We start from the raw sequence: 15,156 nt of genomic DNA on the forward strand, positions 1-15,156 counted from the left end.
TAAGAAAGTGGTGAGTGTGATTAATGGGGGCTTAATGGTACAGATGTACCAAGCCTCAATGAGGAAAGTATCTGGAAAGGGAAATAGAAAGCTAAAAGAGGATAAAATCCTTTCCGATAATTTCGGCTTTTTCATCCACAGGTTTACCTGGGTGCATCTGTGGGCCAACTTCTCAGAATAGGCAAAGCGGGAAGAGACAATGCCAGAGATGAGGATAAATCAGAGAACATAGACTTTGAACTTTATAGTATGTGATTTAATGTGGCAGAAATTTGTAATTTTGCTAAACTGTACATTCCCAAGTATGTCAGGGTAGACAAATTTGCAAAAGCAAAGATACATGATTAAAAGCAAATGAAAAACAAAGATGGGTGATGAAAGGACAAGAAGATAAAAAGAAGAATAAAGAGGTGGGTGAGTATGAAGTTTGAAAAAAACAGAGTGAGAAAGTTTAAGTATTCACTTAATATGGCAGGTAAATATTATGGTGGCCATATGTTCCAGATATTTCAATAAGGTGATTAATAAAAAGAATAAGTAAATGCAATTTAATATGATATTGCTTTAAAACCTTTTACACAAATAAATTCACAAAAGAGAAATATTCCCTTCTCCAACCATGTGTCTCAATGCTTTGGTTTGAAAATAACAGTAATTACTAAATGGAAATAAAAGAAAGAGCAGAGGATTTGTTTTGCTTTTAAGTTACTTCCCATGGGGGCAATTCATTTCTTCTTCATCTATCAAATGACATCTATCTGATGGAGCCGTATTAGAAGCTATTATAAGAAACAGAGCAATTAAAGAAAGTAAATTGTGTCAAATTATATAATCATTTCATTATCGTTCCAGCATATAACATAGTACGTGGCATACACAAGACATTCAATAAATGTTGTGAAATGAATAAGTCAATTAATTTTAAAAATGGAAGAACAAGAAAGGACTATTATTTTGTTTTAGGTTAACTTTGGGTTAGGTTATATTTGTGGAACATCTAAGCAAGGACTAAAATTTAATGTGGCTCCAGAATAATATAAAATCAATTTTCCCATAATGGATATGAAACAGGATTTATTGCATTTAGTATCTTTCCAGCACTGGCTTTTATAGTGAAAATTTCTGATCAGTAAGATAAAAATATATTAAAGCAGAATAGGTACCAGACCAATGCTACCATCCGCAGCCCAAATAACCTTTCTCCGCACCCAGTGACATTTCACACAGTTGGGGGGGGGGGGGTTCTCTGAAGCTAGAAGAGTATAGCACTGCAGTGCCTGCAAACGCACACTTGCTAAAGAGGCAGCAAGATTTGCTTTAGTCAGTGGATTAATAGCAGCAATTTATCTCTAGCTAAAGGCTTCCCTCAAAATCCCAGGTAATGAAAAGTCTACGTTTAAAAAAAATTTTAACGTAGCCAAAATGTCAGACAAATGAATTTAATTATTACTTTGCAGACATGGATATTCTGTTGATGAGCTGGCAAAATTTGGGGTAATAAAACAAGACACATAATTTGTAAATTAGTATATATTTATAACAACAAATTTATTTTTGTCTCCATTTCAGTGCAACCACTAATTATATAGCTATAATCAAGTTTTTTATTTATTTATGTTCTATTATAATTTTAAAGTGCACATAATTTGAACATATCTTCTCAATAATATAAAGTATAATTTAAAAAGTATATATAATTTGAATATATTATCATCAGAAATATAAATTAAGTGAAACGTAAAAAATATATTTTTTTAAAGTCTGGGTTTACAAAACTGTGTAGACTCTATTCCTCAATTAATTTGGATAAAGAATTCAAATTGTTTTTCAAGATATTTTTTCTGGCCCTAGCCGAGTGGCTCAGTTGGTTGGAGCATTGTCCCATATACCAAAAGGTTATGAGTTCGATTCCTGGTCAGAGCACATACTTAGGTTTCAGGTTTGATCCCCAGTAGTAGATGTTTATCTCTCACACAGATGTTTCTCTCTCTCTCTCTCTCTCTCTCTCTCTCTCTCTCTCTCTCTCTCTCTCTCTCTCAAATCAATAAAACATTATCTCTGGGTGAGGAATTTTTAAAAAGGGTATTTTTTTTCTGTCCATATAAACAACATTTTCACCTCTTCAGCCTTGCTGTAATACTGTAGATAGGCAAGATATGTAGGAAGACACTTTTAAAATTAAATCTTCAAAACATTTTCAGTAAAAAAGAACCTAATAAATAACTATACTTCTTTCTCCTGATATTTATTTTTATTGACTTGTCAATAATAAAATCACATCATATTCGTTAACTTTTCATGTGTAATACCTATATTTTTAAAGTTTCAACCTGGCCGGGACCGGTTTGGCTCAGTGGATAGAGAGTTGGCCTACGGACTGAAAGGTCCTGGGTTCGATTCCGGTCAAGGGCATGTACCTTGGTTGCGGGCACATCCCCAGTGGGGGGTGTGCAGGAGGCAAGTGGTTGATGTTTCTCTCTCATCGACGTTTCTGACTCTCTGTCCCTCTCAATTCCTCTCTGTGTAAAATCAATAAAATATATTATAAATAAATAAATAAATAAATAAAGTTTCAACCTGTTTGCACACATATATTTTCCATGTAGTGTCATTTTCTCAATACTTATTTTCTTTTTAATTAAATCCTCCCTTGAGGATATGTTAGGTTTTTTATTTGTTTTTTAGAGAGAGACAGGAAGGGAGAGAAAGAGAAACATCTATGTGAAAGACAAACATCAATCAGTTGCTTCCCATATGCACCCTGACCAGGGAGGGAACCAACACACAACTTAAATATGTGCCCTGAAAAGGAATCAAACCCACAACCTTTTGGTGTATGGGACCAGACTCTACCAACTGAGCCTCCCAGCCAGGGCTCTAAATACTTAGTTTAAAGGGCAAGCTTTATCGATCATTTTAATGCACAATCACACTTTAATTCATTTTTGGGATGAATTGAGGTATACATAACAACAACAACAAAAATACAAATCTTTTTTTCCCCTTAGTTTTTCCTTTTTGTTGGTCTTTTGTGTGAATTCTTTTTTCCCCCCTGAGCAAAATCCTTTACTTTCAGATTCAGATTTTTTGGGAATGTTTCACCAAAAAAAAAGGAATCAGCAGAGGAGGATATGTAAACAGTTTTATACAACTTGTGGGCAATAATACATGTACTAGGCTATCAACAACCTATGTGTGAAAACACTGTATGATTCCTCATTCCCACAAACTAGCTCTTGCTTCCAGGCTCTGCTTGGAGATCAGAGTGAAAGAGAAAGAAGTTAAGATAGCTACTCTGCCTCTACCTCCATCCTCAATATATATTTATGGTAGGAACCCTCACACAATACTCAGAAATACAAAATTATCCACAAACCTAAAATCCAGATCAAATCGTGATTAACGTCATGGAATCTTTTCTTCTAATCTTTCTGCTCTACCATATATATTTCTACGATTAAAATCAATCTAGATAATCAGTTTTGTATTCTCTTTTTTATATTTATCATGCAATTATTATTAGCACTTCTCGTTAAAAATCTTCAAAGTGACTTTATATCATCTTATAGATATAACATAATTTTTAAAGCCATTTCTCTAAAATTAAATATTTCTATTTGTATATTATCATAAGAGTATGTTGTACTCCTTTGATCATAAATTCTTCATATTATTTCTAATTATTCCCTGAAGACAGATCCTTGGAAGATAAATTACTTGACACATTAAAAGGGTATAGAGGCTTTTTTAAATGTACATCAAAATACTTTCCAGAAAGACAGCTTAAGTCTACACTTTTGTCAGCAAGGTATGTGAAACAAGATTTAATACTATCTTTTTATTCTTATAACTCATAGCTGAAAACTGGATCTTATTTTCCTTTGTATTTTTTAAAAATCTTAACAGTTGACTATTTTTTTCAGGCAATTACCTTATTTCCTCCTCTATCAACCATGTATGCCAGGCTTCTGCCCATTTTAATATTATATAGTGTTAGTGTTTTTCATATATTTATGTAAGGATCATTAACTTTTTAAATATATAACTTTTCCTATTTTGATGTTCGTTATTTTTAATGTATGTTTAATATACTTAAATTCAAATTTTTCAAATAATGAAACATTTATTATTTTTCTTAGCTAATTTCATTCCTTGCTTTTTTGCTTAAAATGAACTTTCTAATCCAAAGACTGATAAATATTTACCTATCTTCCATACATTTTTATCATTTCACAAATTATCTCTAAATTCCATTGCAATTTATATTATATGATGTTAGGTTAGGAGCTGAGTTCATTTCACCTCAAATAGCCTGTGTCCTTCAATGTCATTTTGATTTAATTCTAAAGAACAATTTTGTTGAATGCCTATTCCATGCAAAGAATGTTCTATAGGGTGGGACAAAAGTAGGTTTACAATCATATTCTTATTTAGTAATTACTGTTTTATTTTTAAATGAATAACCATAAACCTACTTTGCCCCACCCTGTACTTACCTGTGATCAATAGGTGAAAAAAATTACAAAAATCACTATTCTAATTTATATCATTAATTTGATAATTCAGGAGAAATAAAACTACAGCTCATGGTTCAAATCTAGCCATATCATTCATTTACCTCTTACCTATGGCTCCTTTCCCTTTAGTAATTGCCGTAACAGTTATGATAGTTGCCTGAAAGCTGAAATATTAACTATGTTGCTCTTTTGGAAAAAGTTTGCTCATCCCTGAAAATGGTTGACCATTTCTTTTATATAATAATATCTTACATATGTAAAAATCTGTTTCAAGCAATTAATTTCATTAATATAGCTACCTATCTCTATGCTGAGGCCACACTTACTTTGTTTTCAAATTCTGTTTTGAGATATTTTTAGCTGCAGTTGACATTTATTTGTCCCATAAAACATACTGAGTACCTGCTATGTGTGAGTCACTGCTCTAAGTGAGGTAGGTAGAGTGAATCAAACAGACAAAAATCTCTGGCCTTTTTTCTTTCTGTAGAAACAAACACGCATATAAAAAATGTCAAGCAGAGGAGGTGGGAAGAAGCAAGTGAAGGAGGGACAGAGGGAAAAGGCTGCTACTTTACATAGAGTGGTCAGTGGAAGTCTCTGAAGACTTTTAAGCAGGACCTGAAAGAAGAGAGGAAAGAAGTCATGAGGACACCTAGAGGACGAGGGCACCCCAGGAAGACACAGATGTTCTGAGATGGACTGTGTTTGGCATATTTGAGGAGCAGCAATGAGGTCAGTAGATGGGAGCTAGCTAGCGAGGGAACAAGAGGACATGGGGAAGGGGTGGGAGGACAGAAGAGAGGCCAAATCATATAGGAGTTTTATCCTGGGCAGAATCTGAGCAAAGGAGAGATGCGAACAAAATTACTATTATCATTCATTTTCATCATTATGGCTGCTATGGAGACTGGATGGAGTGAGGGAGCAAGAGTGGAAGCATGGCCCTGCCAGAGTGAGTCAGGAGTTGAGCTTGGACCTATGAACCAGATCACGGTTCGATTCCCAGTTGGGTCATATGCCTGGGTGGTGGGCTCAATCCCCAGTGTGGGGTATGCAGGAGGCAGCCAATCAGTGATTCTCTCTTATCACTGATGTTTCTATATCTCTCTCTCCCTCTCCTTTTCTGGAATCAATAAAAATACATTTTTTTAAAAAGACTGGAAGCATGGAAACAGGTTTTTATGGCTATTGCAATAATTCAGATGAGAGTTAATGGTTCCTTGGAGCAGGATGGCAGTAATGCCATGTCCAGAAGCAGTCCTGTTGTAACTATCTCAAGGTTAGAGTTTGCAGAATTTGCTAAAAGGTTGGATTTAGAGTGTAAGAAAGTAATATTTACAGATGACACCAAAATTTTTTGCCTGAATGCTGAATAATGGAATTGCCGATTAATGGAATTGCCATTTACTGAGATGCAAAAGATTTGGGGGGGGGGGGGGGGAATTAACTTCTAGCGGGACATGAAAGTGAATGAAGAGTTGGTGATTAGATAGCCAAACAATGATGTCATATAGGCAGTTGGATATGTGAGACTGGACATCTGAGGATGGGTCCATGCTTCAATCAGCCTGGCATTGCTGTAGGGAGAGTGGATGAGATTAGCAAGTAAGTGATCATACACACAGAGAGATCAAGCCTAAAGTTTGAGCCTGGCACATTCCAACGTTGGAAGTTGAAAGATTCAGAGGAAATAGCAAACTGAGGAGTGGCTAGTGAGGTGGAAGACAAACAGAACAGGACTATTGTCCTGGTGGCCAACTGAAAAGGTGTTCAAGAAGGAACTGATCAACTATGATCATTGCTGCCAAGGCAGAAAGTATGATGCAAGCCAGGAACCAGCCAATCATCAATCAAGAATAGGCACACAAGAATGCATTGCATGTGGCACCATCATTATAATTCAGCATGAATGTTGAGGAGAAAAATAGAATTATACCTGAGGGAAAGGTGCTACACAAAGAATAGGCTTTATAGAATATTTTCTACCCTTCACTACTCTGCATTGTTAACTAATAAAACCATATAAAAATAACCCTTTAATGTGAGACTTTTCAGTAGTTTCTTCCACTTAAGAAAGTCAAGAAAATTATAACCAAACCAAACCATCAGTCAAAGAAAACCTATTCAATCTTATTATATTAAAAAAAAAATTAGAAAGTGTGGTTCTAAGTACATATAAATTTGTACTTCCAATGCCTTGGTAGGCTCAGTAAAGGGAGAGTATGCCTCAAGTGATCTATTTGAAAATAAAATACTCGGATGTATCTTGTTAAGCAGTGACTGATGAGACAATGCCATGACACTGTGTTAGGTGCGCCTCTAAGTTATTTCTTGGTCTAATTTCATTCTTCCCATACATCATTTAGAGTACTACAGGCCATTATAGAATCTTGAAATTGATAGCAAATTTGGGAACACCTTCAAAAGACAAAATATAGTCTGAAGCTAACATGGACCACAGCCCACCTCCCTCCATGTGCTTTCTAATAATGACTCCCAAACCCTGACCCCACAACAACAATCAATTATAAAGGCAAAGAAAAGCATTTCTGCCCTATAAACTGAAATTTTATCAAAGTGGGCTGCCGTTAAATGCTCATAAGACAGTGGAACAACTTTTCGTGGGTCTAAATGCTTTGCTGCCTGCCTAAATCTAGTGTATCTATGGGAAGTGGATTCAGTCTTTGTTAGAAAATCAGAATGGAAGAGGTGTGTGAAACAACCTAGCACCAATTTATTGAAGTCTTTCAGAAAGATTTTCTTAGATGAATCTTTAACAAGATCAAAGAAAAAAGGACACAAACAGGAAAATGAAAGATACTAGTTAAGGTGACTTAATAGAAAGCATTACCTAAGAGCAAACAACAAGCTGATAACAGACAAAGAATTGACTCCAGAGAAATAACAGAAGATAGCTTGAATGTGGTAATGTTACTTCCGATTAGTGTTTTATTTGCCTGTAAAAGATTATTCTCCAAATTTTTACTAAAATAATCATATGCCTCATGCTGACAATCCCTGCCTGAGACATGTGGTGCCATCCCAGATACCATATTTATATATATTTATATAAAACACACTAATAAATTAGAGAGAGTCCAAAAGTATATTGAAAATTATAACAAGCCCAGCCGAAACCGGTTTGGCTCAGTGGATAGAGTGTCAGCCTGCGGACTGAACGGTTCCAGGTTCGATTCCGGTCAAGGGCATGTACTTTGGTTGCGGGCACAACCCTGGTGGAGGCAGGAGGCAGCTGATCGATGTTTGTCTCTCATCAATGTTTCTAACTCGCTATCCCTCTCTCTTCCTCTCTGTAAAAAATCAATAAAATTTATTTTTTTAAAAAGAAAAAGAAAATTATAACAAGCCCAGAAAGACATGGAGAAAATTATGAGAGACATGAGAGCGGTTGTAACATATCTGAGAAGCTGTTGTGGGAAAAGTCCTGGATTAGGCTATAGCAGACTTCCCAGCTCTGTTACCAGCTAGGCAAGTCACCCTTTGCTAGCAAATAATTTCTCCACAAAGAGGTCAAATCTGAGGTCAACCTAAATGATCTTAAGTCCCTTTAAGTTGTAGAATGTTATCATTTTTAAAGTCATGTTTATTATAGTCAACACCTATGCTTTGCTGAACTGAATCATTCCATATAGATACAAGAAGAAGATATAGGTAAAAATTAGACTACAAAAGAAATCTAGCTCAAAATTAGAGCTTTCAAAAACTAAAATTGTGCAATAATGGAACCAGTTGTTTCAAAAAACAGTGATATCATTTTTTATGGAAATATACAGGCATGTGCTAAAAGCTGTGAACTCTACGACTGCCAGTCTCTTCCAAACCTAAGATCCCATAATTCTTCATGTCCAATTTACCAAATACCTTTCCTCAAGATTACCATTTCTCACTGATGTAAATCACTTGTGCCAGGATTTCATACCTTTGTTGTAACTAGTCCATCTCTACGTTAAGTAGCTATTGTGCTTTCCCAGCTTCATGGACATGGTTCCTGGCTCCTGTTGACACAGGATGCTCTCCCTTTTGGTTATCCTCAACATTCTTATTTGGTGCAGGTCTTGGGGAAACTTCTTGAAATTGCTTTAAAGGCTACCTACAACCTTATAATACCAGTGATGTTTCCATGATATGGATACATGGGTAATATTATCAGCTCTCTTACCAGGTGCCAAGCATGTGCTATGCAATACCTCATTGAATCCTCTCCATAACCCTATGAGGAATGTGTTATCATATTCGCTTTACAAATAAGGAAACTCAAGACTCCGGAGAGTAAGTTCCTTGCCCAAGGTAACTGAGCTAATAAGAGCCAGAAGCATCTGGACTTGAACCCTGGTCTAGCTAATGCCTCTAAAAACTCTCTTCTCAACTACCATGCTCTACCGTAGTGGTTTGCAAAGTGTGGCCCCTGGACCAGCAGCCTCAGCATCAGCTGGGAACTTGCTAAAAATGCAAAGTAGCACAACTACTGAGTGAGGAACTCTGAGGGTGGGCCTCAGCAATCGTTTCTTAACAAATCCTCCATGTAATTCTGATGCTTGAGAACTACCTGGATTTGGGAACTACTGCTCTACTGACCTGAACATTTGCCTATAAGGCTATCCTTCTACTCATTTAACCACATTTTTTAATATTTTAATTTGAAAGTGTGTGGTACCTTCTTAACCTTTCTAAGGGGGAAAAAGAGAAATCTTAGATATAGTAACATCAGGTTTCCTGTCCCTTCCCTGAAATAGGAGGGCTGATCCTTTGCCATGCTTCGTAAGGGGAGAAGAGAGCTGCTGCTTTAACATGTAAATAAAGGGGAAACAAGGAGAGAGAAAAACGCTTTTTGCAGTACAGCTAGGTTGTTGTGGTTAGACATAATAAGTGAATTGACCAGGAAGATTCTGACGTTCCCCTAGAGTCTTCAGACAATAAATAACATTGTCTACTTAAAATAGTGAAAATAAAACTCCTTCCTGCATGTACACATTTTTTTAGAAAAAGAATATATATATCAACTGCAAGAGTGTTTCAAAGGCAGCATAATCAGTGGCAGCTATCATCAGCTCTCTTCAGTTTAAAAAATAAAAATCCCTTTAGCATTGCAGCTCATGCTGCCTTGAATGTGCCCTTGATCTTTTTCAAGCTTATCTTTAGCCCATAGCACCGTGCAACTCTGCAAATCAGTCCATAATCTCTTTACTGTCTCCCTGCACGTGCAGTTTTAAAGCTCAGTCATCAGCATATAAACCATCCTTTACTTCAAGGTCTCTGGAGATACGTGTCTCCGATCATGTACAAGGACTTTCATAAGGTCACAGCAGGGGTGGTAGTGAGGGGGTGAGGAGGGGTGGCAATTATGAGTGCTATGTAAATCCTCTGTAGAACAGGATGATTTCTCCGCAGGTGCAGGCTTACCTGAGAAAGATAATGAGTGCCTTTGAGTTCTACAGAAATGAAGTAGAACAGGAATTGTGTTCCTTCACACTTGCTTGAGCATAGGGGACCTCATTCACCCTGCTAAAAGAGTTCCTGGACCGGAATAATGCATGGTTCATTGTATTATCCAAGATTGCTCTTGGATGTCTGGATCTGAAGTTAGTTCTTTGTTATATCCCCTTTGTCTTCCCTCCTCCCAGAAAGAATTGTATGGAGGCAGTGAACTAATGGGTAACAGTCAGCATATCTTCTAATAAGACAGTGGAAATACGGACCTCACCACCCAATCTCCTCCAAGTCCCTCCCCAGTGTGGCCTATTCTCATCTACCAGCACTCAGGAACGCAGGAAGCCAGAGCTCTGGGACAGGCCAGCATAATAGATCCAAGGAGTTCTCTAAAGACTATCTTCTATCAGTGAAACTCCTATTTCAACATTATGTCCCTTAACTTTAAAGAGAAAACCAGAGAAGATTAAAAAAAAAAAAAAAAAAAAAAAAAAAAAACACTTCAAATAATAGACCCTGAACATAATGATAATTCAACATGCAAAAAAGGATAAGCCGCCTAAACCAGTTTGGCTCAGTGGTAAGGGCGTCAGTCTGTGGACTGAAAGGTCCCAGGTTCGTTTCCAGTCAAGGGCATGTACATTGGTTGTGGGCACACCCCCAGTAGGGGGTGTGCAATAGGCAGCTGGTCGATGTTTCTCTCTCATTGACGTTTCTAGCTCTCTATCTCTTTCCCTTCCTCTCTGTAAAAACTCAATTATATATATATATATATATATATATATATATATATATATATATATATATATATTTAAAAATAAATAAATAAGTAAATAAATAAATAATTTTTAAAAAATTTAAAAAAAGGATAAGCCACACTAACTTTAAAATTACTTTAAAGACTACATTTAACCTTATAATAATACCAATACAGCTATCAAATTAAAGTGCAAGCTATCAAAAACCATCCTCTCCTTTCTTAATTCACTCATTTATTTATTCAATATTAATAGACCAAAATATATGCTAGATGGTATCTAAAAAATACCAACCTGCTCCTCATTTCCTGCTCAAATAGCCAAGCATGAGGAAATGGACTCAGAGCGAAAAGAACATATTTTGACTGGCAAGAGTAAAGACACTAAGTGGTTCAATCAATGGAGAAGCCTCTGAAGACGCAACAGTGAGCAATGCTACATCCTGAATCATGGGCTCACGCTGCTATCTGTCTGAAGGCAGTCATCAACACCTCTCGAGATCCTTCCCAGCCGGGGTTGCAATTGCATTCCTGAAAAATGGTTGTATAAGAACTGACCTCTGCCCAATGTCTCTCTAACTCAGTGTTTCCCAACCTTCTCTCATGATGAGAATCACCTGGTGGAGTTGTTAAAACACAGATTCCCGGATCCCAACTAAGAAGTGCTAAACTAGAATTTTTGGGAACATATAGGTAAAATTGTATACTTAACTAGTGCTCTAAGACATGTTTTATATACAGAGCACTAAGTTAGGTATGCAATTTTATCTATATGTTCCCAAAAATTCTAGTTTAGCAATTCTTAGTTGGGATCCGGGAATCTGTGTTTTAACAACTCCACCAGGTGATTCTCATCATGAGAGAAGGTTGGGAAACACTGCTCTAACTGAGATCAAAAGATCACTAAGTTTCCATTTAAAAATAGACCAATATAGTCAGTTGTAAGAGTAAAAATGAACATTTAGTTGCTTTATCCACTGTACTGGGTATTTTGTATACAAAAATTTCACTCATGATCTTATGGAAGTCATTCCCAACTTTTGTAATATAATGGATTATATCCAGAGGTAGTGAGTTTAATTTTAGGTTTTCATGTGGATGCTTAATACTGTTTTATATGCATATATATGTATATATATATATATAGACAACTAAACATGAAGTACTGTTTAATGATCAAAGTACGACTTACCCTTGCCATATCCACCAAGAAGTTCTCAAATAATTTCCAAATGTGGTTACTTGTGTAAATCTCTTTCATTTCCACTTCAGTGTCAACGTAACAGTGATTAACAAAATTCACATATGCAATTTTAACCTGTGAAAGTTTCAAATACAAAAGGACGTGAGTTTTCTTCATTGTTCCTTTTCAAATATCAATTATGAAAATTTAAATAAAATCTGTGTTAGTTCCCATAATACCTTATGGCAAGTTTTGTGACTTCCCAGAAAGCAATCCCATCTCCTTCCTTTTACTAAAACACACCATCCCCTGAGCCAGGGTAAACACGTGACCTTGTATTCCATTCTTTTGGGCCCAGAGGTCTTAAACCAAGTCTATCTATTTGAGACACTAAGAATCAAAACTGCACCCTTTCCTTCTCCCCTCTTTTTCTCCTCCTCCCTCTCCTTTCCCCTCCCCTGCTTCTCTGACTCTGCTATATTCTTTCCCTCCCTCTCCCTCCCCTGCTCCACCCCTGTACTTCATTGCTAAAGTAGGACAAGGTAAAACTGAACTCCAAGAAGCCATCTTCTCTAGGCATGTGGAGGAAAATTATGCTCAGAAGAGAATAGGGCAAAACCACAAAGAAAAAGGGAACAAGAGATGGAGAGAATGCTGACATTGTCCAAACCTCTTGATCCTTCTGAACAACTATCCTTCCAATTCCCAACTACTGATGTCAACAAAATCCCTGTATTTTTAAAAATTTAAACTAGTTGAGGTTAGGTTTCTGTCACTTGCAACCAAGAGAGTTCTAGTAAAATGCTTAAATGTGTGGACTACATAATACTTTATCATCATTCAAAAATATTGAAATTACTATTTCTGAGAAGAAACAGGTTCACAGTTTACCAAAAAAAAAGTATTATTTTAAGATATAGTAAAATTCCTTTCCAGATTTAGCAAAACTCCTCATAAAGGAATAGGATGAGTCTTGCCAACTTGTACCATTTTTAAAATGTGTAGGGCAGTAGTTTTTTTGTTTTCAATTTTCTTTTCTTTATTTTTATTGAAAATAGGAAGACTGTTACAAATATCCCCAGAAATGTGTATATGTGTGTGTATAATGTGTGTGTGTGTGTGTGTGTGTGTGTGTGTGTTATATTCATACACACACTCACAAATATATGAAATCATGTAAGCAATTTCAGGGGATTCCTGGAATCCAAGTTAGAACCACAAGTGATACAGGGTCAGCATTCATGTCCTCAGTGCTTATTCCTATTTGACCAAGGTCCAAGACACACTTTCAGTGACAGGGTTCCTGTGCAAGGTCTGACCACAGGGTAGGGTGACATCAGAGCCATTTGATATATTATCATAATCACCTTGACAGCAGCTAATATGTACCCATTGTTTGCTGCCTGTCCAACACCTTCAGCATTTAGTATATAATGTCTTACTTGATTCCATCCTCCAACAATCCTATCTGATCCGTACTATAATTATGTCACTTTAAACTGTGGAAATTGGAGATTAGAAAGGTTAATAACCTATTGGAGCCAGGCAAACTGCTACCAAGTAATGGGTCCAGGATTCTGATTCATTCTTTATCTCATTCGTCCATTCATTCAAAACATATTTATTAAGTGTAGGTTTAGGCTCAGCCAATATAGTGGTAAATAGAAACAGACCTCATTGTTTCTAGACCTCAGTTGATTATAGACCTAGACTTTATCAAGTTTATAACCTTAGGAGAGGGCATAAGGGGTACAGATATTAATAACTAATTAAATTCAAGTGTCAAATTTCAAATGATGGAACCTACTCCAGGAGGCCAGGGAAGTCTTCCTTGGAGAAGTCATGCTGGAATCAAGATGTGAAGGAGGGAGAATGAAGTGGCACAATGTGAGAGGTCAGGGTGTGTGGTCAGAGAGAGCTGCGTGTGGAAAGGCCTCTGGGAAAGACAGAATCCATGGAGTTACTCACTATACTAGGTTTCCTTTCTTTATTTCAAGCCAATCAGAGCATGAAGTACCTCTGGTTTGAGGTGCCAATAATCCCACAAAAATATACATAGGACGATTTGGAAGTAGGAAAGTTAACCTAACCTGATAGATTTGAAGTGACTACTTTAAAATGTTTGGATTTATATCACATTCAGTGTAACACATTTATGAGCTTTGCAACAATACAGCACAATAGTGATTGTTGCTAAAGAGGACATTACAATGTCCATTCCTGGAAACCTCGTTAATCCTGTTGGCAGACAACCAGTTTCTAATGAGTTTTGTTCCTTAGCACCAGAACCAAGCTGGACAGAGGGTAAAAGATGATGTGTGAACAAAACAAATTTCCAAGAACGCATCTGTTCTATAAAGCAAGGTGACCCTACAGAGTCCAACAGATGACCCTACAGCCTCATCCATGCCTCTCCTACCAATGGCTGTGAATTATTTTTGAACGGTCTTCTTCATTCTCAAGAATATACTAGAAGTTACAAGTAAATCTCGTATTTTGCTCACAGGGCCATATTTAGAATTCAGAGACTCCAACAGTAGCTTCGAATGGCTATACTTTAATAAGGCTTATCACCTTTCGTAGCTTTTATAGAATGTAACAAGAGACCAGCTGGCATGGCTAAGTGGTTGAGCATCGACCTATGAACCAGGAGGTCACGGTTTGATTCTTGGTCAGAGCACGTGGCCAGGTTGGGGGCTTAATCCCCAGTGTTCTCATCGTTGATGTTTCTATCTTTCTCTCACTCTCTCTTACTCTCTGAAATCAATAAAAATATATATTTTTTAAAAGAACTAAATAAGGAAACACATTAATGCTCTTTTAAATTTTCACAATCATATAACTAAGCACAATCCCTTGACCAAATGTATTATCTCCTCATAAGTAGGAGTAAGAGAACTTCTGGCACTTACTTTAAATTAGTAGAATTCTATAGCTGCTAAGCTTTTGCCAGGCTTACCTCAGGGATGCAGTCATCATGGGTCACCACCCGCACTATGTCGTCCAGGGGCAGAAGGGAATTGCACTTGATTTCTGTGTAGACGTTTTTCCCCTCTGTACAAGCTGCCAGCAACTCCACCAGGGTGATGTGGTAGGCCAAGGGGCCACTCTCATCCCCTCGGTCTCTCTCTGAACACATCATATGGAGAAGGATGGGAAATGATGCTCTATCATTGTAAAATATCAGCACATCTTCACCCCCATTTATCAACTGAAATGATAACAAGAGAGTCTACATAGCAGACCAAATA

General features: G+C 36.8%; 1 protein-coding gene across 10 annotated transcripts in view; it reads right to left on the reverse strand.

Annotated features, from left to right (window-relative positions):
* Nucleotides 1-15,156, reverse strand: part of ITPR2 (inositol 1,4,5-trisphosphate receptor type 2) — a 424,574-nt gene that overhangs the window by 213,804 nt on the left and 195,614 nt on the right. For 9 of the 10 annotated variants that reach the window (XM_045587857.1, XM_045587855.1, XM_045587860.1 and 6 more), the window contains 2 exons: nt 14,865-15,137; nt 11,915-12,040 (listed from right to left, as the gene is read on the reverse strand). In XM_045587857.1, the coding sequence (XP_045443813.1) occupies nt 11,915-12,040; nt 14,865-15,137 (399 nt within the window). The remainder of the gene's footprint in view (nt 1-11,914; nt 12,041-14,864; nt 15,138-15,156) is intronic. The other variant, XM_036459157.2, reaches the window with a different exon arrangement.

The sequence above is a fragment of the Pipistrellus kuhlii genome, unplaced genomic scaffold (assembly GCF_014108245.1).
Source record: "Pipistrellus kuhlii isolate mPipKuh1 unplaced genomic scaffold, mPipKuh1.p scaffold_m20_p_3, whole genome shotgun sequence".
Lineage (NCBI taxonomy): Eukaryota > Metazoa > Chordata > Mammalia > Chiroptera > Vespertilionidae > Pipistrellus > Pipistrellus kuhlii.